This window comes from Thunnus albacares, chromosome 17 (assembly GCF_914725855.1).
Source record: "Thunnus albacares chromosome 17, fThuAlb1.1, whole genome shotgun sequence".
Classification (NCBI taxonomy): domain Eukaryota; kingdom Metazoa; phylum Chordata; class Actinopteri; order Scombriformes; family Scombridae; genus Thunnus; species Thunnus albacares.
In genome coordinates this window covers 28,564,007-28,589,450 of record NC_058122.1, presented here as the reverse complement: position 1 = coordinate 28,589,450, position 25,444 = coordinate 28,564,007, and the positions used below count along the sequence as shown (strand labels likewise).

The following is a 25,444-nucleotide window of genomic DNA, read 5'->3' as shown; positions in this document are numbered from 1 at the left end:
AGTTTCCTCACAAAGTAAATGTAGCCAGAGGTCGCTAGCTTAGCTTTAGCACAGATATATTATATTCCTTTGCTGAGTAACAGAAAGAAACCATGTTTTAAAACTTCATTCAAAGATTGAAGATGAAACAGTAGAAAATCCTGCGGCGTGCTGAGTCTCGTTAAGCAGACAGTCAGCTGCAAAATCACTGACCGATAGAGGAGGGAAGATTGTCTCAAAAAATTAATTTCAGCCGTTCCTGGCGTAAATTTCCATCCTCTGGAAGGCTGTTAAGACTTTTTAGCTGCTGAACAACCAGTCACCAGCAAGCATCCAGTGTGCTGCTTTGCTTGCCATCTGGCCGCGATGCAAACTGCGACTACAGAAGTTACTAAAGCTTCCTGCGCATCTGATTTGAACGCACCATCACCCTAATCTATCCCAAAAATACTTGTTTTCCATCATACAAGCCGTTTAAATTGAAACAACAAGTTACATTTTACAGTGTAAGAGAGCACGTATGAGTGCTATTTGCATGAGGCCCATTGTTGGTTTGTCTACACATGAGTTTTGTTTACAAGAAGAAAAATATAGAATAACATCAGATTAATCCATTAAATATTCCCTTTCTTTCCAATTTTTTATTCTCTCTTATAAATCTTATAAATATCTCCATCCAGTTTGACAATGACATCCATTCCTTCCACCTGAGTGTCAACATTCATTTAGCTGCTTTTGTTATTATTGGCTTCACCTTATGTATGCAGCCTCCTCCTCTTCCTCCTCCTCCTCCCCTGCTGCATTATGACACACTGCCTCCCCCCCAAACCTCCATCTACTCTGTTTCTTCTCTCTGTGTCTCGTTGCTTTGCCACCTTCTGTTTCCTCAGTTTTCCGCCAGAAACACCCATAAAGGCCTCCATTCGTCTCAATTATGTCTCAGCATTTCACACCCACACACACGATAGAAACACTTTTTCATTCTGCTGTCCACAGCTCTCTATCCATCCTCACTGCAGCTTCTCTCTTGTAGCCACAGTGGTGGAGTCTCTTAATAATTTATAAGAATCTAAAATTCAAATGAGGCACAGAGAGTTCTTTTATTAACAGTGAGGAATCAGACCTCTCTTTCTCTCTTTCTCACTCTCTGCCCCATCCCAGCATCCCCGGCTGCCTCTCACTCCCTTGCCGATGGTTGCCATGACAACTCGCACTTGTCCTAGAAACATTGTGTATAGGAAATGAAGCCCACTCCCTTGTTATGTCTGTTGCTCCTTCTCTCGTTTAGCAAGATTTGTTCATGTCACAAAAAAAAACACGCACACACCCTGCAAGATAAAAGCATGTGCACAGACACAGAGCAGGATACAGTTTAATAAAATAGAAGTATTTCCTGCTGGCTGAGGGAAACTGAAAACTGAATACTGATCATTAAGTTTTATTTTAAATACATTTACTGTGTTTTCAAATCCTTTGTTAGATTTGTAGAACTGCTAATGAGAATATGACACACACTCTTCTCATCTTGTTGTATATGTCTTGATGTATTCACAATGAAATACAAATAAATATTAAATACTTTGTGCAATTGGTACAATTTTTGCATTGAAAACATTTTGTGTTAATTTTTATGCTTTTTAATTTGCAGATTGTCATCATGTCTTTTCTGCCATTCATCACACTAACTGTTTAGGAATAGCTTGACATTTTGGGAAATACTCTTCTTTCTTTCAGAGTGAGATGTTCAGATGAATATCAATCTGTGTGTGTCTGTGTGTTTAGGACAGAGCTGCAGTCAGGATGTGGTTAGCCTAGCATAGCATACAGACTAGGGAAACAGGGGAAACAAAGTAAAAAGAATACACATCTACCTACAACTATAAAGATCACTAATTAACCCAGTACATCTTATTTAGTCTCCACACAAACAAAAATGTAAAAAAAAACAGAGGAAAACCCAATAATTTTTGTTTTCTGAGTAGTTAACGCCAGGCTAGCTGTTTCCCCCGCTAGTCTAAGCTAAGATAAAATAATCACCTCTATGGTTTAGCTCCAGATTGATATCCATGTTCTCATTTCAACATAAACAAGACAGTGAATATCCCGAAATGAGCTGTTGCTTAAAAACAGTGGGTTATGTTGTGCATTCATAATAATCAAGTTTTCTGACTTTTTTTTTTTAGTTGTTTTCTTTGAGGATTTTCAGCTGATGACACCATTTCTCTCCACTCCACATTAATCTTTAAAGTTTCTTTGTATGTATTTTTTTTATCAGTGTTAGTCAGAGACTTCTGTGGTGTTTTGAGATATTTACCTCAGGATTGTGCCATAGAGTCTGTGGTACTTTACCACAGGTTTTGTAGTTAAATTCCTGTGATACTCAGAGACTTGTTTGCTATTTCTTGACGTTTACCACAGAACATGTGCTAAAATATCTCAGCACTCAGAACATGTGGTAAAGTACCACAGAACATGTAATAAAGTATCTCAGAACATGAATATATGGTACAGTACAAGAAAACATGTAGTAAAGTACCTTTGAATGTATGGTACAGTACAACAGAGCATGTGGTATGGATTCATGAGCCTGCAGACCCAGAGGAGGTAGTATTTAACTGGGATTTATTCCCTTCAAACATGATCAAATATTCAACATCAGTAGTCAAGATTGACAGTGTCTTTGATAATTTTTTTGTGTACACCCATACTCATTCTGTATGCTTCATAAAGCAGTCAACTTAAGGCATGCACAGGCACAAAAAGAGTGTGAGAAGGTAGCAATCAATAACACGAGGATATAATGAAGTCAGCTGATGGTCTACACATGCTTACAGTCCCCCCCCCCCACACACACACACACACACACACGCACACAAACACACACACACACACACACACACACGCACACACACACACACACACACACACACATTGCTATTTAAAAAAAGATCAGGTAATCAGGTGTCAAAAGAGCATTTATAAAAGAACTTAAAGTGATGAAAAAGAGCAAACAAAAGAAAAACTGACAAGACAGAACAACAAAAAACCTGATTTCTTCTGTTAGGTGCCATTTAAAGTGTTGTTAACATCAAAATGAATGAGTCTTCTTTAAATACAGCATCTATACAGCATGCACAGTGGACTGCGTTTTCGAAATAAAAAGTCCTACAGAAGATTTTGAGCTTTTTGAACCAAAGCTACAGGGTGGCCTGAAATGTGTTTACCATATGTGTACATTTTTCACAATATGTTATATGTTATTGGACTGATACTGGACTAATCTTAATCTTTCATTATATTTATATCTATTAAGTGCAACGATCTTATTTTTCTATTATTACAACCCATCTATTGCACCATATCATCGATTGATTTCTCCTCAGATTGTCCAATTTTTACAGAGCCTGGGAGGAATAAATGAATAAATCATGCTCTTGAATTAATCTTTCAAATAAACAGAACATATCATTCGCCATATTGACATTTTACATATTTAATTGATGTTGAATGAGCAAAATGTGAAGTATTTCCATGCATATCCATCCAAAATCCAAACAAAACTGCGTTAAATCCAAGTGACCCATATAAATTATTAATTTGTGTGCACAATTTATTCATTCTTGCACACAAATTTGTTGTTTTTTTCTTCAATACACCTGCCAGACGCCAAACATTTTCATTATGTTGCTGATATTCTGTAAATCCCTTTGAGGCACTATACACTAATATAAACTATACAAATAAGTGTGACTTTACAAGTTTGAGAAAAGTTACAGTAAAATCCAATTCAGATTGTTGGATAATGAACATTGCTGAATTTTGAAAACTTTACACGCTGATATAATGTTATATTTCACACTTTCTCTTAGATGTTATAGAGGGCGTGTTTTTTAAACATCCAATTTTTATGAAATTCAATATAACATGTAAATCATTCAAATTAATTTGACCTTAATCCATATAATGTAGCCCTAATCCTAAATTATGCAGAAGATTTGACGTTCTGTAAATTCACGGTGCCTCTGTTGCTTCACTGAGTGATATGATTACATTACTGTAAGGCAGCAACATTTCACAAAGTCAGCTAACAGCCTTACTTTTATGCATGAGTTTTCCATCAATGGAGTCAAATCCAAAATACTTTCACACATTTCTTTTCTGATAGTTTGGCATCAGGATTACGGCTCGCTAGTTTCCACCATTATGTGTTAGCTATGCTAACAACAACGGCCTACACACATACTATGATTTCGAAGAGATCATTACAGATTGTATATTTGATAAGCAAAATCCTTCCTCAGAACTTTTCATTTCTCAACAAAACTAAACTTTTAGGGCTTCCTAAAAACTAAACATTTGGCTTCCCTATAAGTTTAGTTTCCATATGTTTGACTTAAACTGGACCCTGTAGAGATGACATTTAGTTCAACTACGCAGTACCAGTCGAAAGTTTGGCTGGTACTGTATGTGTGAATTCATGTGTGGTTGAGTGACATATAAACTTGAACTTGACTTTTCTTTTCAGATATACGTAGTACAGGAGTTTTCCTATTTACAGAACTTGTGTCAGTTGAATAAAGTATGTGTGATTGTATAGATAGATTTGTGGGAATAACAACCCGCACATTAATATCATAGCTATAATGTTAAATAGGTTAGCAGTGGAAATAGCGCAAAATACAACCAATAGCACAAGAGATTTAACAGTCAGTTCAAATCATCATAGTGAAACAAATGAGGCGCATTTCATAAATCACTGTAGGCAACTCTGAGAGGTAGCGCAAGCAGTTTCCATACAAAACCGTATAAGAGTACGCGACTATAGCAAAAATCAGGAAAGCTAGCATTCATACTGACATTGAGCTGGGACCATTTTTGCATAATGTGATTAGTAAACAAGCATGCTACATACAGTACAGGAGTGGGTGGAGTGAAGGTGTGAGTGGGGCCAAAGTGACATTTTAGGACCCCCCTCGTCCCACCACTGTTGAGTCTGACCTGACCTCACCTCCACACAGAGACGTCATCTGATTGGTGCAGAGTTCAAATACGCCACTGCTTTGATCTTTTAGGCTGAGCTTTTATAGTGAGTAGATTTGACATCTTAAAGATAGACAAGATTCACATTAAATATAGCGACCCATATTCTGCTTTTAGGGGTTTTCTGTTATTTATATCTTCTGATGTCCCATGTTAAATATGGTCAAAGTTCTAAAACTTGAGGTGAACGTTTGTAGAAATGCTGCCTGCAAATTAAAAGTCAGGTCTTCAACCTGCCCTGAACACTTTGTTTGCAATGTTTTTTTTCTACCTGAAAATGATATGTTGCTTTTGTCTACTTCTGTTCAAACTTTGTTTAAAAAATAACAAGGAATTTTGAGAGGTAAATCTGCCACTATGTAAGAATGAAAAGATTGACAGACATTACATTAAAATATCTACAATCTCCATTTGTGCTATCAAGAAATGTGCATTCCATATATCATAATTTTCAGTTGAAGTTTAGCACATTTAAAGATTTCCTAAGGATCATTATGGATATCTAAAACTAAGATATGTCAAAATTCAGTTGTCAAAATCTGAAACTGGAGTTATGGCTAGTCAAAACTACAGCAGTGATATCTTTAAGTTAAAAGTATAAGTCAGAATTGTGAAGTCTGTTAGTCTAGTAAATTTTAAAACAGTGCAATGTTTGTGCTGCTGCACAGATGTCTCAAAATGATTTCTGACTTGTCAAAATCTGTCTTAATTCAGGATAATTTGCAGATACCTATTAGATGTCAAAACCACTTGCTGAAATTGCACATGGAACTGTGGGTTTTTTAAGGAAATGTTGTTGCTGTAAAGATCAAGCTGCATGGCGCCAAGTTGATTGTGGGTCAGTTACGTCTCCATGACAACCCAAAGAGAAAAGGCGATATCTTCACTGGGCAGGCATATTACAATTTCTCATACTATTTATTTACAAAGTGCTACTCAGTTAGCTGTCCCGCTAAATGAGGCTACAGTCTTATGTAAAAGCATTCTGTAATAAATACTGTAAACATGCACAGGTTATAGGAGATAACGGGCTGATTCAGCTCCATAACGCCAGCCTATTTCCTTAAATCTGTCCACAGAGTGTCTGTTAGCACGCACACACATTTGAACTCCACCAGGCCAAAACAGAGGGCTATGTCTGTTCAGGTTGGCACACCCTCCAGTGTTTGGCACGGTGTGACATCGAGACTGTGAAAGCTGAGAGGGCACTGACTTGACAAGGACGAAATGAGCTCTTTGAAGGTTTTCTGGGTAAAAATGAAGCTGCTGTTTGAGCTCATCGACCAAAACGTTGTCACATTAGAGCCAACGTTACGTCTAACACCCCTGGTCTTTTTTACAATGATTTATATGGTTTTCATTTTTTCTAATAATGATGCATAATATCAAAATCATGTCTAAAACTATTATGTTATGGCCCAGGATATTCCTTCAACACAAACAAAAATCAGGATGATTTTAAACAAACCAATGCCAAAACAGAGCCTCATAGCGAGGATGGTAGCCAGAATTTTGGAAGTACTGTAGTTTTGAGTCCAGAGCACGCCAAAACATGTCACACTAGCAGCTCTGTGAGTCTGTATTTAGGCACAGTGGCAGTGCTTTAAGTTAAATTCTAACATCGCGCACTGAAAAACCAACATCACCATCTGGAGCCATGTTGCTAGTGTGGCAAAAAAAATCTGGATTTTCCATATTTTGTTTATTAATTTATTTGTTAACTTGTATTTTCAGTAAAGTTTGTTTTCCAGCATGAAGTAAAGAGCTTAAAATGCTGGCAGAGAAATACTGGAACCTTACTTTATTTTTGTTGGCCTTAAAGTAACCAAAGTTAAAGTTATCTGTAATACTGGAATAATCTGGAATCTGCCAATAATAATTGTAGAAATGTTGAAGATGGACCTCCTCCTAAAACCCCTTAGTCATAGCTACAGGCCCTGCTCACAGCATGCATGTGGTTGTCTGGATGTCTACGTGCAGCTATCTGCCTGTAACTGAGTCCCTCTGATTCAAATACACTTAATTATTCTCTCTGACCACAAGAGGTGCACTGTTTTCCACTTAATGGACATGAAGTGATGGGTAGTTTAATGCTATTCTCTGTGAGCTCCACAGCTTCTATTAATTTGGATGACTTAGGTTACACCACAGATCTCAAATCTTGCTCCTCTGAACTGTTTGCTATTCTGGATTTATTCAAATGCCTGTTTTACAATGAGCCACATCTGACCACAACGACATAGATGTCTACACTGAATTTATGATATTTCAATTTCAAATGAATGTCTTGTGATGTTTATACTCTTAATTCAGTTTTTTTTTTTTTAGTTTTGGAGTGCTTTGGTAATGCCAATGGGTTTCCAATGTCTTTGGAAGTTTTGTGGAAAGAAGAGAAGAAAGATAAATTGATAATAATTGAGGGAAAATAGGAATTTCCTGGAATTTTCCTAAAGAACTGGACTCTGTTGTAGTAGCTTATCATAAATTCATCACCAAGTGTGTAAAGTCTTTCTTAAGTTCTTAGTGACTACTAACTAGCTTCAAACGAGTGATTTACTAAATCAGGTTGTACCATTAAAACTCTATAAAAAAACTTTTGTAAAGTGTTTGTTGTGCCATTCAATAAGAAGCAACCAACTGTGTAAACAGTAAGTGACTGTCAGAATCACAGCTGTACCATAACTTCCAAAAATAAGAGTTTTAGGGTCCAAAAGATAAAATAAAGAGAACTGCCAATCCTTTGTGAATGTAGCTGTGACTTAACGCGTAATTATTTGTTTTATTTGTATCTGCATATCTAGATAAATATGTTAGAATTAGTAGTATTCATACAGTTTACAGTGAGAGGGAAATATCCCATTATGCTAAGCTAACCACCATTGGTCATTTAGTCTAATGTTATTGGTTCAGTAATTTGAGTAGTAGTATTTGTTTTTTCTGTGAGATGTAAAGTGTCAGGTCAGATATGTTGACCATACTTTTACTCTTCAATCTAAACAGCTCAGATAACGTTAACTTTTACACAACAGTTCTACCTGACAGTTAGTAGCTGTAAATATTTAGTAACAACTCATTTCTACGTAACTAGTTTGTGATCGGTTTTAATTTAGTGATGTGTAAATCTGCTCTCAGTAAACACTGACGTTATATCGAGGCTAAGTTTGAACTTACAAACAGCTGCTGCAACTGGTTTCTGCTCCTTCTAAACCCAAGTAAACATTAATTAATTATCAATTAATTATTGGAAATATATTTGTTACATTGTATGCATGTCTGTCTGAGTCACTGCAGCAGCAAGTAGAAGAGCGGCAACATCAGGATTTTGGTGCTTGATGATGGCCGTGCATCAGCAGCAGTAAGCGTGGGAGTGTCCATCTCCGTGTTCATGTGCACACAATAAACACCAACAGGAACAGATGGGTGATGTAAAAATTCACCATTTTCTCAGTACACTGTGTAGCCTTTTCCAAAAAAAGACAGAAAGTTCATCAACAGCAGCAGCATCTCCCCATTTCAGTCCAGTTAAGACCAAGTTTCAAATTTTTTGGCATCAAAAGTGGAAACCTCGTCCCCCAGTTTTCTCCAGTAGCTGGACCTGTGGCATGGAGACTCATACAATCCTATTTCCATAGAGACAGTCGTCCATTTCCATGACAACAGACACATGGGTTTCATCGATGGACAGCAGAAAGAAAAAGAAGTGTGAAGAGTCTGCTACCACAGAATGAAATGAGCATGTGGTGATCCATCCTTTTCTCCTATTCAGTATCCAAATCAGGCATCAGGTGTCAGACCATGCTCATCGTGCAGCAAGAAACAACAGCAAAGAACAAGAACAGATTTTTATTAGTTTTTCATCTGGTGCAGACGCTTGAGAACGATCGTGCTTCAGTGAGGTGGGGGGATGGTGGTGTGTTGGTCAGTTGTTGTTGTGAAGTCGGTCTTGCCAGTTTTTTATCAGGATTTTAATATCACTGCAGGCAGAAAAAGAAAGAAATTCACAGTGGATTTAAACATTAAAAAGAGGAGAAACAGTGCATTATCTCAGCAAGACAAATTCTACACATTATAGCTTGTCGTAACCACATTAACTTAAATTATGTGATTATTTTTTCTAACTTTAAATCTTCTTGAGGGAAAACTATAGAGGGAGAATCAGGTCTGACACGATAAGAAAGCCAGATTTTACTTACATCCCCAATTGAGTGCGATGGCTGCAGCAATTATAACAATCCCTCCCAAAATGGAGACGACAGACAGCACCATAGCATTACGGCCCAAACGGCGAGCACCATCAATGTTGCCTTGCTGCAGACTGTTTCGGGACTGAGTAGAAAGAGAGGATGAAGAAACTTTTAGAACAGTGATTCCCAACCAGGGTACTTATGCAGTTACCAGGGGGTACATGGAAAGTTAAATGAATTAACTCAACTAAATTCAACTAACTAACGAACAAACTAACTAAAAAACAGAAACTGTAATTTGATTTAAATAATATAGCCACTTATTTGTGTTTAGGGGGAACATAAAGAACCAAGTAGGATTTCAAGAATTGGTGTAATGCTGATCTTTAGGAAATATACAATAACTAGTAAGTTTCCCATCAACCTGAGTCACTTTACTTGAGTATTTCCATGTGATGCTACTTTATACTTCCACTTCAGTACATTTCAGAAGGAAATATTGTACTTTCTACTCCACTACATTTATTTGACAGCTTTTGTTACTTTTCAGATGAAGATTTAACACAATGGATAATATAACAGGCTTTTAAAATAAAACACATTGTTAAAGATGAAACCAGTGGTTTCCAACCTTTTTGGCTTTTGACGTCTTACAAAAAGCAGTGTGTGTATTATCAGGCTGCCCTAGCAAGTCTCTAAAGACTCTCCAGCTGGTCCAGAATGCAGCTGCACGTGTACTGACTAAAACTAGAAAAAGAGATCACATTTCTCCCATTTTAGCTTTGCTACATTGGCTTCCTGTAAAATCTATAATAGAATTTAAAATCCTTCTCCTAACTTACAAAGCCCTTAATGGTCAGGCACCATCATATCTTGAAGAGCTCATAGTACCGTATTATCCCACTAGAACACTGTGCTCCCAGAATGCAGCTTACTGGTGGTTCCTACAGTCTCTAAAAGTAGAATGGGAGGCAGAGCCTTCAGCTATCAGGCTCCTCTCTTGTGGAACCATCTTCCAGATTCCGTCCAAAGTGCAGACACCCTCTCTATGTTTAAGAGTAGGCTTAAAACTTTCCTTTTTGATAAAGCTTATAGTTAGGGCCAACCAGGCTCACCTTGGATCAGCCCTTAGTTATGCTGCTATGGCCTAGACTGCCGGGGGACTTCCCATGATGCACTGAGCTCCTCTCTCCTCCCCCTCCTCCTCTCCATCTGTATGCATTCATGTAACATCAATGCATGTCACTAACTTTGCTTCTTCCCCAGAGTTTTTTGTGCTTTCTCATCTCACAGGAAACCCTGGGTTGCAGGCCGAGCCTTCGCGGTCCTTCGCAGTCCTGTTGGGGTCCTTCCCTGGCTGATTGTTGTTATTCTATCCCCCCGCCCCCCCTTCCCTCTTTCTTTTTCTCACTCAACCCAACCGGTCAAAGCAGATGACCGCCCACCAAGAGCCGGGCTCTGCTTGAGGTTTCTACTCGTTTCTACCCGGGGTCACATTTCAGATGAAATCTATGAGTTGTTAACAGCTCCACCAAATAGTGATTTTTCCCTCTAAACTTCTCACATTCTTTCATTTCAATAAATGTTCAAATGATCCAATATTTCAGCAAAAAATCAATGATTAGAGAAAAAGTCCAAAAACTAAAAACAGATTTTTGTATCTGAACTTTTTTCTTCTTTGTTTTATAGGGTTTTTCATGCAGGACTTTTACTTGTAATGGAGTATTTTTACATTTCTGTATTGGTACTTTTATTTAAGTAAATGTATTTTATCCGTCACTGCACTGCATGGTGCCATTGAAAATGTGAAAACTAGTTAGAAAGAGAGCAGAGAAGTGGAAATAGTTTGCTAAAAGTGATAGATAAATGGCTGAAATAGGTAATATAGATAATTGGTTAAAACTGTTAGTTAAAAATAAAGAAAATACAGTTGAATTTTCCAAAAATAATGGATAAATAGTTGAAAGTCCAGCTTCTGCCACTCCAAGTGTAATGCAAACTTGACCTAAGCAACACTGACAATTCAATTGTATGAATATATTATATATGAACAATTTCCACTTTAATCAAAGTAATTGTATTAAATAACAACCAGTTTATAACGTTGATTGATTCCTTAAGAAAATAATCAGCAGATTAATCAATAATGAAAATGATCATTAGTTATAGACACAGTCTAAAGTCGTACCATCACGGAGAAGGTGAGGGCTACAATGTTGATGGGCCACAGTGGGCAGAAGCAGGACAGGATGGCCAGGATCAGGTAGTCCCTCGGCTTGGATCCATCCCCCGCGCCCTCTATGATGGCACTGGGTTGGCGGGTGAGCGAGGGCCTGGGTGAGCCTGCCACCACTGAGCCAGCCCGACTGCCCAAACGAGGCCGACCATTAGGATGGCCGCCTGGCTTAGCATGCAGTTTGGGTGACACAGAGGACACTGTGGGAGAGTCGACCATCACTGGACCAATGCCATTGACTGGAAGGAAAGAAGGTGGCAGACAGGGCTAAATGACTGGATAATGTAATTTATTAGTGTTACAAAGTGCAGTTTTTACTCCTGTTTGACACTAGAGTGGACAGCTGTTTCAAGAAATTACTGAGCCTTAAACTATATATTTGTGTCTTTAAAGATTTAAAGCTTTAGAGCTACAGATAGAGTAGGGAAGGAGGAAAGTTGCGAAACGGAAACCAAAACATTGTTGGTTTTGTACTTTTTGTGGGATTTGTTGACTAAAAGAAAAATATGGCGTAACACTGGACTGCTCCCTTAAATAAAGGTTTAAAAATAATCACATCATTTATCGTCATTTATCACAAACAACAGCTTTTTGGCAGCAAAAATATGCTAAGAACATATTTATTTTTTATAATACACAACTCAAGCTTTGATGTTAACACTGAATGAAATGCCTCCATTTAACGTGAAAGAGTAGCTAATACTACTGATCCCACTGAGAATCAACAGGCTGGTATTATCTGTTATTAGCTAGTTCTGCACATCACGGCATGTACATATAGTGCCTAAAAATGTGCAAAATTTTCCTTTTTTAATGTATAATAAAAAAGTAAAATAAAAAACGTAATAATGACAATAAACGTTAAAGCTGAGGTAATTGTAAAATTGAACCATTACCACATACTTTGTTAAAATTTTGATACTGACATTTGAAATTGTAACCCATTTTTGCAAGCGTTTTGAAGGTTCACACATTTAGATTCAGAAAATTCAGGTCAAAAACTGAAAGTATTCAAAAGTTAATTAAAATGAAAGAATTTTCACATTTGAAACCAATATTTTGCTCTGAAACCCATTAGATTGTATGTAGTTTGTTCCTTTAGTTCCCTTTTGCAAGGTTAACAAAGCTAGGCAGAAAATTCAAGTTGCTCTAATTCAGTCATTTACGAAATCTAAATATTCTGATAAAAAGTATTTAAAATTAAAATTCAAACAATTTTAACTATTTGTTTAACAAATAAATGCTCTTTGTATTGTTATGTAGTGTATCCTACTCTGTAGTTTAAAAAACATTTTAATGAACAAATATTTTAAGGTTGTAATTTCAAAAAAGTTCTCACACTTTTATGTCTGTATGAATTTTGCTTGATGAAGGACTGAGGACAGAAACTGCGTTAATAAAGTGAGTTCAAGTGATGGACGGTATGTATGATTCTTAGGTTTTCTTTTCAGTGATCACGCATTTAAAATTGTGGCAAAGAATTTCACGTCAACATGAGAATGGTGGTGGTATTGTAAGTTACTTTTGGATGTCCAACAGGTTGTGTATTGTAAAAAGTGTAGACACAGTAAGCTGCATGCTGTGTTGTATTATTTGGAAGACTTTTCGCTGTTGTTTGCGTAATTACTTGCAGACCAAAATAAATTTAAATTTAATTTCCAACAAAAGGTGCCCAGCTTCAGGTCAGTCAAACAGCTGCTTGTCTATCATCACTTTTATGAAGAAGGACTCTAGTCACAGTAGGGACAATAAATTCAATAAAAGAAGGTGGATTTATTTGGAGAGAAAGAAAGCATTGGGGTCAAATACTGAGAAAGGAACTGGATGAGAAATGATAAGAGCTCTTTAAACCATCTCTGTCCCTGAAATAAGAAAAGTCAGATAACATAAATTGAAGTGTCACAAGTGTTGGATGATGTGCACAGGAACAGGGCATGTGTTGTAGTTACTGGTCTCGGTGTTGTCGCTCATCGTGGTCAGCTCATCCATGGCTTTGTCGTGCTCTATTTGTTCAGGAGCGTCTGTTGTCGGGGGTGGGACTTGATGCTTAGCGCTGGCCGGTTGAGAAGTCACAGCGGTGTGGTTGGCTTCTCCTTCCGGCTGTGTGCTGGTTGGCTGGTCCGGCTGCTGTGGCTCCTCCATGTTGCTGGATGGCTGGGTGGTGCTGGGACTGGTGGCCATCGGATTGTGCAGACGAAGCTAAATGGAGAAGAAAAGCTGAAGGCTCGCTCTGAAACAGATTAAAGCCATAGAAGCATAGATTTTACTACTATGTTGCTGTGTGTCAAAGCCTGATATATCTTATTCCTCTGTACTGTAGACAGACTTTAGCGGGCTCTGGTTGGTCCTTTGTCAACATGCTGCTAAGAATGAAATGATTTAATGGAGATTTCTTTAAGTCAAATAGATTTCATGGAGCAGAGGCTTGAGGTGTCAATTTGTTGTTGCAGCAGCAGATAACAGCACAGAACAGATCCCGTAGAACTGCTTCCACGGGATCTCCTGGACAGATCTCTAGGCAAAAGCACCTAAAAAGTGAGATCCTTTACAAACATTACAGTGTTATGTGGGTTTTCAACTGTGGGTTTTCAGGTGAGGTGCTACAACAGTGATGAAGGCTTGTTTACTTCCACTTACAACATGGATCCGTACATAAGAAAAATATGGAATAACACCAGATTGGCCATTTAAATAAAAGTTTAAAAATAATCACAAAATGCCTCATAATTTATGACAAATTACTGCTTTTGGCAGCCAACATCAGCCAAGAACATATTTTTATAGTTTGTTTTTAAAAATTATAACAGCATGAGAATGACAGCAGCCAGTACTACCAATCCCACTGCGAATCAACAGTCTGCAGATCTGTGCAGCTTTCTGCTCATGGTTACTGTTTATTGAATCCCACCTGCTTTAACTGCCCGATATGAGATGACATAGAGATGTCAACAAGACAGTTGAATGTCAAACAAGCAAACTGAGTTCAATATTTTCATCAGCAGTTGGTAGAACGAAACAGAATTAAAACACCTGTACCTCTGATGTATATATGTCTTAAACTCTGAACGCAGCAAGTTCTTGTTTTCACAATGTTAGTATTTTATGTTTTACAGATTACTGTGTATGTTTTAAGTCATGTTTTGTTGCTCTTTTGTTGAATTATCATTTATGTTATTCTGAGATAAGTTGATTTTGTGCACTTTTATGTAAGATGATTATTTGGTTTGGAGAATTATTCAGTTTTAAAAACTATCCAACAGACATCAGGCAACAAAGTGGGTCATGGATGCAATATTGGTTTTATTCATATTGTTTATTTTCCTCACTTAATAACTGCAGTGTTATTAAATGCTGCGTCTCCACAGTGAGTCCAGAGATTTGAGAGAGAATATTAAAACTGTTGCACTGTAATCAAAGAACGGTATTAAAGTTTTCTGCTTTGCTGTCAGAAATTCTATTTAGTGTCTCCACTCTCAAACCAGCATGACAAGAAGGATCAAAGTCAACAAAGTTTATGTTTTTAGATTAAATTAAACAAAAAAAGTTGAGTTTTTCTCTTTTTTGTGATACAATCGAAAGCTCCAGAGGAGCTACTAAATGAACTGTTTGTGGTGCGATAATTTTGTCCACTACTGTTTCCACTAAGGCCAAAATACATTTTTAATCCCAATTTTTAAGCCAACATGGAAGAAAAAATGCAGATTATTTGTCATAAATTAAGATGTATTCTCAAATGGATTATCTACTTATACATTGATGCGTATTAATCTGAATATAACCAGAAGTTACAAGATTATACAATCTTTGTTGTCTAACAGGACAAGAGGAAGAAAGTTTTTGTTACTTCTAGCACAGTATACTGTGTACATGTGTATATATATAAGTATATGTAAAACAAAGATCTATCTGCGGGGGTTGACAGGGTTGTTGATTCATACCAGTGACTCAACAGTTTCTTGTTGCCAGGTGCTGAAGTTTTTGGCTCCCGGTCACTTGTGTAGGTGGACATGAGCTGTATTTGTTTTTAGTCCCACAGTGTTGAAGGAAGCACTCAGATACTTAAATAAAAGAACCAACAATGTAAAAATTCTGGGGATTTTTAATATTTGTCTTCTTGTCAACAAATCTCAAACCAATGATTAACTTATCTACTAACAAGTATTGTGTGCCTGATAGCCTGATATATCTTATTGCTCTGTGCTGTAGACATCCATTGTTGTCAGTGAGCCACACCGCTGCACTGGGTGACATGTTTCTTCATTATGAAGAGTTTTGTCAGGTTAGTTTTTTTAGAAACAGATCCAAAGACTATAACCATGTTTTCAGTCTACGGAGAGTTGTTCTGCGTAAGGCAGACACCACTGAGCATGTTTTTATTTACAGCTTCACTAGCCTGTGCTTCATATCACAACCTTTTTTATTGGACTGCATTGTAAACTGAATTTCAGTACAGATGATCAGAGTCTCTGGTCATAATCCTGTATGGCTGATCAATTCTACTGATTAAATCCTGTATTACCTGTAAACACTGCAGTCCAGTGACTAGTACATTATCAGGAAACTGCAGATACTCTATTGTTTTCTTCCTCACATTACTTTATTGCCGTCATGGTAGTGTTTCACGCTAATGTTACTTTGTTGTGTTTATGCTAATGATATTTTCTTGTTTTCACACTAAAGCAACTTTATTGTTTTCTCACTCACGTGACTTTATTGTTTTCAGGCTAACGTTACTGTACTGTTTTCATGTCAACATTATTGTTTTCATACTAGGGATGTGCAGAGGGCCCAGTATTTGTATTTGTATCTGTATTTGTTGAGGCAGCAAAATTATATGTATTTGTATTCGAATAAAAGTGGAGAGAAGCTTAAAAATTCAGTTTTTATTTTTATTATGCTATTAGTTTTAGAAAATTAAAGTGTTACAATAAGTGTTCATGAATAAATCTTATGACGGAGGTCCCCACACCAGGTTTCGAACTGGAGTTTCCCAGATTGTAGATAACCGCGCTGACTACTGAGCTAAAACTTTGCTTATCGCCTCATTGGAGACAGACCTCTACCTATTTATACCCCCATAACACAGAGACAGCACAGAATGTAACATGTAGGGAAGAACTTCAAAGGCTATTATTGAACCTATTTTTTCCAATCTAACTTTGTGGAAAGGAGGAGAACAACAGGTTATGGAGAGTCCCTTGGGAGCGTTTCATGTGTGTCAGTGCCTTTATCTAAGGGGAACACCCCCAACTCTGGGAGTGATGTCCAAATTAGGAAATGTGTGTCATGTAGCAGGTGGATGTGACTCCCCTCGTTGAGACCTGCTGATAGACATAACAGTGGAGCAGAGGACAGAGACTGAGATAGCGATGTAACCGACTTGCGTGCTGGTATTTGACGTTTTTTTTCTTCCCAAAAACAAATAATTTTAAAAATATTTGTATGAAACAGGTATTCGTAAAAAAAAAAAAACCCCACTATATGTGCTTCACCGAATAACGTAAATGTATTCGGGCACACCCCCATTTCATACTAACGTTACTTTATTTTTTTCACACAAACATTTCTTTATTGTTTTTCATGCTAATGTTATTTTATTGTTTTCATGCCAATGTTTTAATGTTAACATTATTATTATTACCTTATCGTTTTCATGATAACAAACTTTATTGTTTTCATGTTAGCGTTACTTTGTTTTCATGGTAATGTTACGCTATTGTTGTTATGCTAATGTTACTTTATTGTTTTAATGTTAACGTTAGTTTCCTGTTTTTATGCTAACCTTACTTCATTGTTCTTATGCTAACGTACTTTCCTGTTTTCATGCTAACATTACTTAATTGTTTTCATGCTAACATTACTTGTGTGGGGGGGATTCTGTGCTGCTGGTTGATTGTTTGGGACACTCTTAATTAATTTTTCACTACCTATAGAGCTAACTTTGTGTAATCTGTGTTAGCGTAATCACTGCTGCTAGCTGCTGTTTCTCACTGGAATCAGTGTTGTCAGATTGGGAGGGTTCCCCCCTAATTGGGCATCATTTATTTTGATTGTGCAGGTCAAAATTGGTTTTGGCGGGTTAACAAAATTTGGGCTGGTTTGGGATCAATATGGTGGTTTTCAAACATTATACATTTATACATTAATTTGAAACAAAACCTAAGAGTGCATCCCAATCCCAACAGTCATCATGATGTTACTAGACAGCCACGCCATTGCAGAATCACTGGTTGCTGGTCACACTGGCACAACAACTGTATGTAATGTTAAACATAGAGCTCAAACAAAGAGCGACATCTGTCAATTATGCGATGTTACCCAGAGTCTCCAAAATAAAGTTGAAAGTTATCATGTCATTGGCTGAAATGAGATCTAGTTGCAAAAAGACAGCAGCCGCCTTATAAACAAGTGTGTGGAGGATATTCTCATTTCACCTTGAGGTTGGCTAAGGCTAAAGCTAATGACGTCATTTATTAATATGGAGGGCAAAACTCCAGTCCAAAAGGTGACGGTAAATCACCTAAAAGCTGTTTGCCAACCGTAAGGCCAACCGCCAATAAACACAGAAGAAGAAGAAGGAGAGCACCTCTCTCTACTCTTTACTTTGGTAGACCTGAACAAAACTACAAATAAATAAGGTTATCATGTGAAAGCAGCCTTATGATTGTCAGTGGTTTGCTGTGATGAGTGGCTGCTGCTGTTGTTTGTTGCTATAGGATTTTTTTTATGTATGCTTCAGCTGTCGGTGTGCATTGCTTTTAAGTGTGGTACAGTTAAACAGTTAATATACTGAACTAAATATTGAACAAATATTTTTGGGTGGTTTTGTGTGTGTGTTTTGGCACAGTTTGTGTGTGTCTTTGAACAGTTTTTGGGCTGGAAACCATTAGCTGTATCCAGCAACACTGATTGGAATATGTGTCATATGAACTGACAGAACTGACAGATGTCTGTCAAAGGTGGTTTTGGAAATGCAAGGATGTGTCACATATAAATTCACTTCTAAGCAGTAATTTCTCTGGTTTCCAGCAAGTTGCTTTATTTCTTAATACCGTAAAGGTTCATATATAAGCTATCAGGGCATTGTGGCTACGTGTTGATTGTCGTAAACCGGAAACCCGTTTATAGAGATATCTGATATGAGAACAATCTCCTCAGCAACTTCAATTTGTCTCTTTTACAGCTTTTCACAGATGTGGTCTTTATGTTCATCTGACAGAATTCAGTTCAGACTTGTTCACACTAAGTGTTCAGAGTTTGTGTTTAGTGCTAATTAGCAAATGTTAGCATGCTAACATGCTAAACCAACACTATGAACATGGTAAACATTATATATGCTACGCATCAACATTAACTATACCCTCAGAGCTGCTAGCATGCCTGCAGACTCGTGTCCTAGTTATCATTTTATTATTGCACGATTTAAATCCAAACTTAATAAACTTTATTATGTATTTTATATATTAATTGTCCATTATAAAGCATTAAAACATGTATAGTTTTCCTGCAGCTGTTCTTTGTATCTTACTATAACTTTTGAACATGCTTGAACGGTATTGTGATCTCTACTTTGACAAAATGTTGATCATCCTGCAGCAGTATGGATGTCATGAACGCCACCACATCACTCAGGCAGAGACTTATTGATCTGAGCGTCAGCCTGCAGGAGGTACAGCTTCTTAAAGAGGAGATTTGAAAGAAAGCTCCGTTGCAGCACCGACACAGTGAATATTGTAATGAGCTGCCAAGACTCGATTGATGACTTGTACTGTTTCCCCCTGAGGACCAAACGCTGCAGCGCTGCTTTACTCTGTAAAAGCTGACTGAGGACAAATGCAGTCTTTTCTTACACTCTATTACTGTATCTATCCTAGTACACTGCATTTTTTTTAGTAGCCTCAGGGTTTTTTTTTTTTTTTTTTGTAGTTTTAGTGTAATTTAAAACATCTTACAAGATACTGATCTTCATCAGACCTCTGCAAAAAGCTCTGAAATCTTTTGTGAAATGACTCATGCTCGTTATTTTGAGATGAAGACAGAGACAGAGAGGAGGACCTTTTAAACTTTATATTTTTCATTTGTGGTTCATCCGACAGAAAAACACATTTTTGAAATGTATTTGATATATTTGTTTTCTATCAAATATGGTTGTATTTACAGATGTGTTGAAGATGGTAAATCATAATATTAATTGTGCATCTTCTACTAGCTGCAACGTTCAACTGCCAGGTTAAAAACACTTTTATAATAAACTGTATTGTGATTATTTCTTTAAACATATGGTGTTCTTATAGACATTATTTAATGGTTGTCATGTGGGTGTGTTTGGTTTCAAGATAATAACTGACACTTCTGTCACTTATAATCAATTAGAATTGTATTTAATGTCCACAGTAAACCTTTCAAATCAAGAGAACATCAACCAGGGTAAAAACAAACTTTTTAATGACACATTTCTGCCGTGGGTTCACATTATTCCAACAATCTACAGGTGGCTGTAATGCACCAAGAAACGCAGCAATGCAGCAGCAAAGGCAGGGAAGAAGAAGACTGTAAACATGGATGTGAACAATGCAGGATTTAAAATATTTAAACCTGCACTGACTGATGTTTTGTCCTCTACGATTCAGCAGAAACAAGTAGTGAACACAGCTCTGACATACCATCAGCATTTAAGTTGATGTGCTGAGCAAACAGTTGCTTATTTCCATTCATGTGCAGTCATGTTTCTGTCCACCTGGTGAATGTAAATCCAATATTCACTCTCTTTTAGCTCTGTTTTTGCTCTCTACCAACTCCTGAGGGAAATATCTGGCTCTTTAGCTGCTAAATGCTCCACTATGTTCACCAGCTAGTCTACAGCTAACTGTGTCCGTTTGCTGTTTGGTGCTGAGCAGGTAGTGTACAGTGGGTTTCTCAGAAAACAGCTGCCTACTGCGGCCCAAAATGACGCTATGGGAGCGCTGAGAGTGAACCAGAACAGTAAAGTTGCAGCCGGACAGATAAACAATGAGCTGAAACTTTCTATAAAGCTCCGTAAAGCCGAGAGGAGCTGCAGAGTCACTGATAATTCTCTGTAGGTTCATCACTACAAGCCACGACCAACACCGTTAATGATAGCCATTTTAAAAAATCAGCGTTGCAACACATTTGTTAGACCTCAAGGATATAGACAAGTTTTGGTGTAATAGTTACTTAGATACCATCAGGAAATGACTGTGGTAATAGTTAAAAGAAACCTGTGTTGACTATCAGTTGGAAACAAGAGGTGAACAATGATCGCTCGTGTTTAAGTCTGATGTTTAGTTGATCCATCCATCCACCCTTTGTCACTCTATAATAACATCACCTGATTTCCTGCTTTACTCCCATTACAATTACTACGGCTACTAGAGGGCGCGGTCACTGCAACGTAAACAGAATCGTTTTGTAGTACTGGCTAAAACAGATATAGTTTCGAAACTGCAATGTCGTCCTTTTAATGGCTTTCCTTTTGTGTCCGTGTTTCAGTATTCAGAGGTCTTTAAGAAAACAGCCTAAAATGTTGGTGCACAAAGTTGTCTCCGTTTGACATTGAGCAAAGAAGTGTGAGCTTTCACATCTGCTGTCTCTACTAAAAATTGGGGACACGAGGTAATATTCCCCCTTTCTTTCTCTCTTACTGACACTCAGTTCCAAAGAAAGGGTGAAAGGTCTTTAATGAAATGCTGAAAGTCCATTAAAGGGGTCAGGGTCTAAACAGCTGACTCCCACCGCAATTAACCTGCTGTTGCCTCTGTTCCTCTCTCAGTAAGTGGCAGGATTAGCGTTGACTGCATTGAGCTGCGTCGGACACTTAGGAGACAGCAGGGAAAATTAGCAGGAATAGACGACCATTAAAGCTATCAGAGTGTTGTTTTTAGCTCTGCAGCAGCAGTGTAATGACTCGATGCTCTGAGGATGTTTATTTCATGCCGGGGTTAGATCATCAGTTTGCTGATGTATTGACTCGATAGAGACCTTTTATTAAACACTGGATAATGGCTGGACATAGTCATCCACCTCCATTTGATTTGCTGAACAGATTTGCGGCTGTAAGTCTGTAAAACCTGTCATTAAACCAGAGGAGTTTGGTCTCAGATGGAGAGACAGACCTTCATCCTGCTGACACTCACTGAGCTGCCACCTCAACTTCATCACACAGACTGACCACAGAGCAGATTTTGGTGGCAGCTATGCTAGCTCATCAACACACCATAATAACTAAAGGCACCTTTAGACACTGTGATAACAACGATGCTTTATATGCAAACAAACACGTACATCATTTCAGTTTGCAAAGATCGAATGCCTTGTTTTTAACTGGCAGGAGGCAGGCTTGGCACTTCCTCTGCCAAGCCTGCCAGAAATTAAAAGAAGTTTGCAAAGACCTTGGCATGCGGGCAAAATCAAAACTCCTGAATGGAAATCAAATCCATTTTGCCTGTTGTTGCTTCTTCTTGTTGTTTCTCAAGCTTAAACAGAGGATGTCAGTTGAGCAGGCAGTCCTTCAGTGTGGCCCAGGACACAATCACGTACACACTGCTCAAAGAATGTGGCCACATGCGGCTCAGACCACCTCTGAATGTGGTCTGAGTGATCAGATCTCAATGCATCCTCAATGCGTCTTGGGTGCACCTCTACTTAGAGCTCTTCACCTGTGATCAGATCAACCAAAGATACATTTTAATGCCAGGTGTGAACAGGCCCTCAGTAAACTGGCAGCCATGATGATGATATGATGAACAGACTTCTTCCACCACTGTCTGTGTCAGACTGAGTGATGTCATGTTGACGCTGTCACATTGTGAGATGACTGTGTGCTGTACTGTAAGTTATTACAGTTACTAATCCTGGTAACGCTCCATTACTTTTTCACTTGGGGGTCGGCGTGCTCGCTGTCTTACTGGGATTAAAGGACGGGTTCATAATTTTTTAAGTGTGTCTTAAAACAACAGTCAGGAGCCCAAATGAACAGTGAAACCTGTTCTTCTTGCTGTAATCATTCCTCCTGTTCATACTGACCATTAGAAGATCCCTTCATAATGACCTTACAATGGAAGTGATGGAGGACAAAAGCCACAGTCCTCCTTCTGTGCAAAAATGTATTTCAAAGTTTATCTGAAGCTAATATGAAGCTTCAGCGTCCAAATGAGTCAAATCAAGTAGATATCTTTCAACGTTACAGTCTTTTTAGTGCCAAAGTTCCTCTTTTTGTTACTATACTTCCACCTGCAGCTCAACAGGGAAACACTGTCCGAGGAAACACAAAGAGGGAATTTGATGCTAAAAAGACTGTAAATGTGTGAGATATCCACTTGATATGACTAACTCAGACTGATGAAGCTGAATAGAAGCTTCACACAGACTTTTAAACGACTGTGTGGACACACTGTGGATTTTGGCCTCCATCACTTCCATTGAAAGCACATTTGAAGGATCTTTTAATATCCAGTATGAACAGGAGGAATGATTACAGCGAGGAAAAACCTCTTTCACTGTTACTGTGGACACCTGACTGTTTTCTTAAGACATAAAAATTGTGAACCTGTCCTTTAAATCCTCTATTACTCCATTTTATAAAACAATAAGATATGAATAATTCCAAGAGCAGTCAATACTTTTTACAGACACTATATCTGTGTAAATATATATAATAAATATAACACTGAGAACTTCTACTTTTGATACTTAAAGTAACTATGTAAGTACTATTACTTGAGTAAGATTTTGATTGCTGGACTTTTACTCATTAATAGTATTTTTATATTGTATTATTGCTACTTTTACTTGAGTAAAAGATCTCAATACTTCTTCCACTGCTGCAATTAGTCAACAACAATATTTATTTATAATCGAGCAATCATTATGTGCTGCAAATATTTGCTGTTAAAGCTTCTCAAATGTGAAGATTTCTTGCTTTCCTCTTTTTTCTATCTTTGTAAACTGAATATTTTTGTGTTTTGGAGTGTTGTTTGGAAAAAACAAGATGTTTAAAGATGAAAATAATCTTTGGCTGCAGCCGTATTCTGACTATTATATAATGTATTCCATTATTTCCACATGGAAGGAGGACATGGCATGAAGTGATTCGAACCACCCGGTGTCTTGCTGGGTTTTCGAGAAAAAGGAAGCCAACAGTTATAATATGTATAAATATATATAAAAAATATGACACAATCGTTCCTGCTTATGAGGAAAAATAAAAAAAACACGTCCTGTGATGCAGAGGATGTCACGCCATGACAGTGACACAACTACAAATGTATTTTATACATATTTAACACACTGATGTATGAGCATGTGTGACATCAATTCACACACACACACACACACACCTTGTTAGGACATTGCATTGACTTCCATTCATTGTGGACTGGTCCTGACAAGGTCGGTGTTTGTACCGGAAAAGGTCCCAAAGAGGCAACAAAAAGGCACACACACACACACACACACACACACACACACACACACACACACACACACACACACACACACACACAGACAGTCGCTGTCCAAAATGCACCAAATGCATCAGCATCAAAGCGAGACAAAGAAAAGGTAAAAATCCAGATGTTGGGGTGATGCAGGCTGAGTTGAGGGAGGGCGACACACCCACCGTAGGTACTGTAGCAGCAGCACATGTTTCATACACCTGACATGTGAAATAAAAACATATTTTATCACCACAGATCTTACCTGGTCCTAGTCAACGGGAAGCTGCAGGGTGAAGTTCATCTTGTCTCTGCAGAAGAAGAAACGGGAGGTACAATCCAGTGATGTGAGACAGAGCCACAGTGCTGGAAAATACGAAATCTGACACACAGCTACGACCCAAACGCCCCGTCAGACCTGTGGGAGAAATGGTGGAGTATCTCTTTAGCCTTTTCCTGCTTTTATTTGTGATTGTGGTGTTGATCTGTGATGATGCAGAGTGCTGAGTGTCACTGCTGCAGCTCTCCGTGTGTTCCACCGCAAGAGCTGAAAGGGAAGGGAGGGGTGCTTTAAGAGAGTGTGTGTGTGTGTGTGTGTGTGTGTGTGTGTGTGTGCGTGTGTGTGTGTGTGTGTGTGTGTGTGCATGTGTGTGTGTGTGTGTGTGTGCGAGTGCGAGTGCGTGTCTGTGCTGCTTTCCTCTCCATCCTCCATCAGTGTGAAGCTGGCTGACATTAAAAGCAGTGTCTGTTTATAATTTCAAAATGAAAGCCTCAGGATTTACATCTCAACAGCTGATTCTGAGAAACTGGTTCATGCATGTAAAGGACCAGTGTGTAGGATCAACTGGCAGAAATGGAATATCATGTGGGATGAATGATCAACAATACCAACCATGTAACAGTGGTAACTGTATGTATCTGTTGGTTCATTCTCTTGTTTTCTAGCATCGATGTGTATAAAATCTGCCAAATAATTATGATTGTATGCTCTTTTACACCGCTATAATGTTGTTATTGAAAGAAAAATGGAAAATTAAGATTGTTTTAATGTACCAATGTGGACTGTATCCAACAATAACCTGCAATAAAGAATTCTTAAAAAAGAAATGGAACATCATATTCATGAGTATGTTTTAATTAGTGTTTAATCACCTGAAAATAAGAATCATGGTTTCTTTACCTTAGAATGAGCCCTTTATATCTACATAGGGAGCGGGTCCTCTTCCACCTTTAAGGTATCGACTGAAATAACCCAGAACCGAGTAGTCTTGAAACCTCAGTCAAGCGATACCTGCATTCGATCCTTTTTGCACCCAGATCTAGTAAAAAATGACCTATGGTTTGGTTTTGGCTTGCAGCCAATCACTGCAAGCCTTCTTTGATTTAATGCAACGTGTGATTGGCCCATTACTGCAGCAATTACAACCCCAACAGTCTGTGGTGACAATACTTCATTGTACAGTTTTACACAGTAATAAACATTTCAATAATTTGAACACTTTCAAAATGTATTTGTGTAAAAATCATTTGGATAGGGAGGAGTGGTGGCATTT

At 37.9% G+C, this 25,444-nt stretch overlaps 1 protein-coding gene across 1 annotated transcript; it reads right to left on the bottom strand.

The window, feature by feature from the left end:
- Window positions 1–2,584: 2,584 nt before the first annotated feature.
- Window positions 2,585–24,515, bottom strand: LOC122967813 (trafficking regulator of GLUT4 1). The gene is made up of 5 exons (XM_044332641.1): window positions 24,157–24,515; window positions 13,389–13,669; window positions 11,392–11,678; window positions 9,213–9,345; window positions 2,585–8,993 (listed from the first exon to the last, which is right to left on the bottom strand). Exons 2-5 carry the CDS (start codon window positions 13,618–13,620, stop codon window positions 8,977–8,979), a joined length of 669 nt encoding a protein of 222 aa, XP_044188576.1. The 5' UTR covers window positions 13,621–13,669; window positions 24,157–24,515; the 3' UTR covers window positions 2,585–8,976.
- Between the last annotated feature and the right edge of the window lie 929 nt (window positions 24,516–25,444).

Excerpts from the sequence above, each read along its gene's own strand:
- LOC122967813 (XM_044332641.1), bottom strand. The coding sequence starts at position 13,620 with ATGGCCACCAGTCCCAGCACCACCCAGCCATCCAGCAACATGGAGGAG. Across the intron at positions 11,679-13,388 it reads GAGCGACAACACCGAGACCA|TCAATGGCATTGGTCCAGTG; the intron begins GTAACTACAACA and ends CTTTCCTTCCAG. Across the intron at positions 9,346-11,391 it reads CCCTCACCTTCTCCGTGATG|TCCCGAAACAGTCTGCAGCA; the intron begins GTACGACTTTAG and ends CTTTCTACTCAG.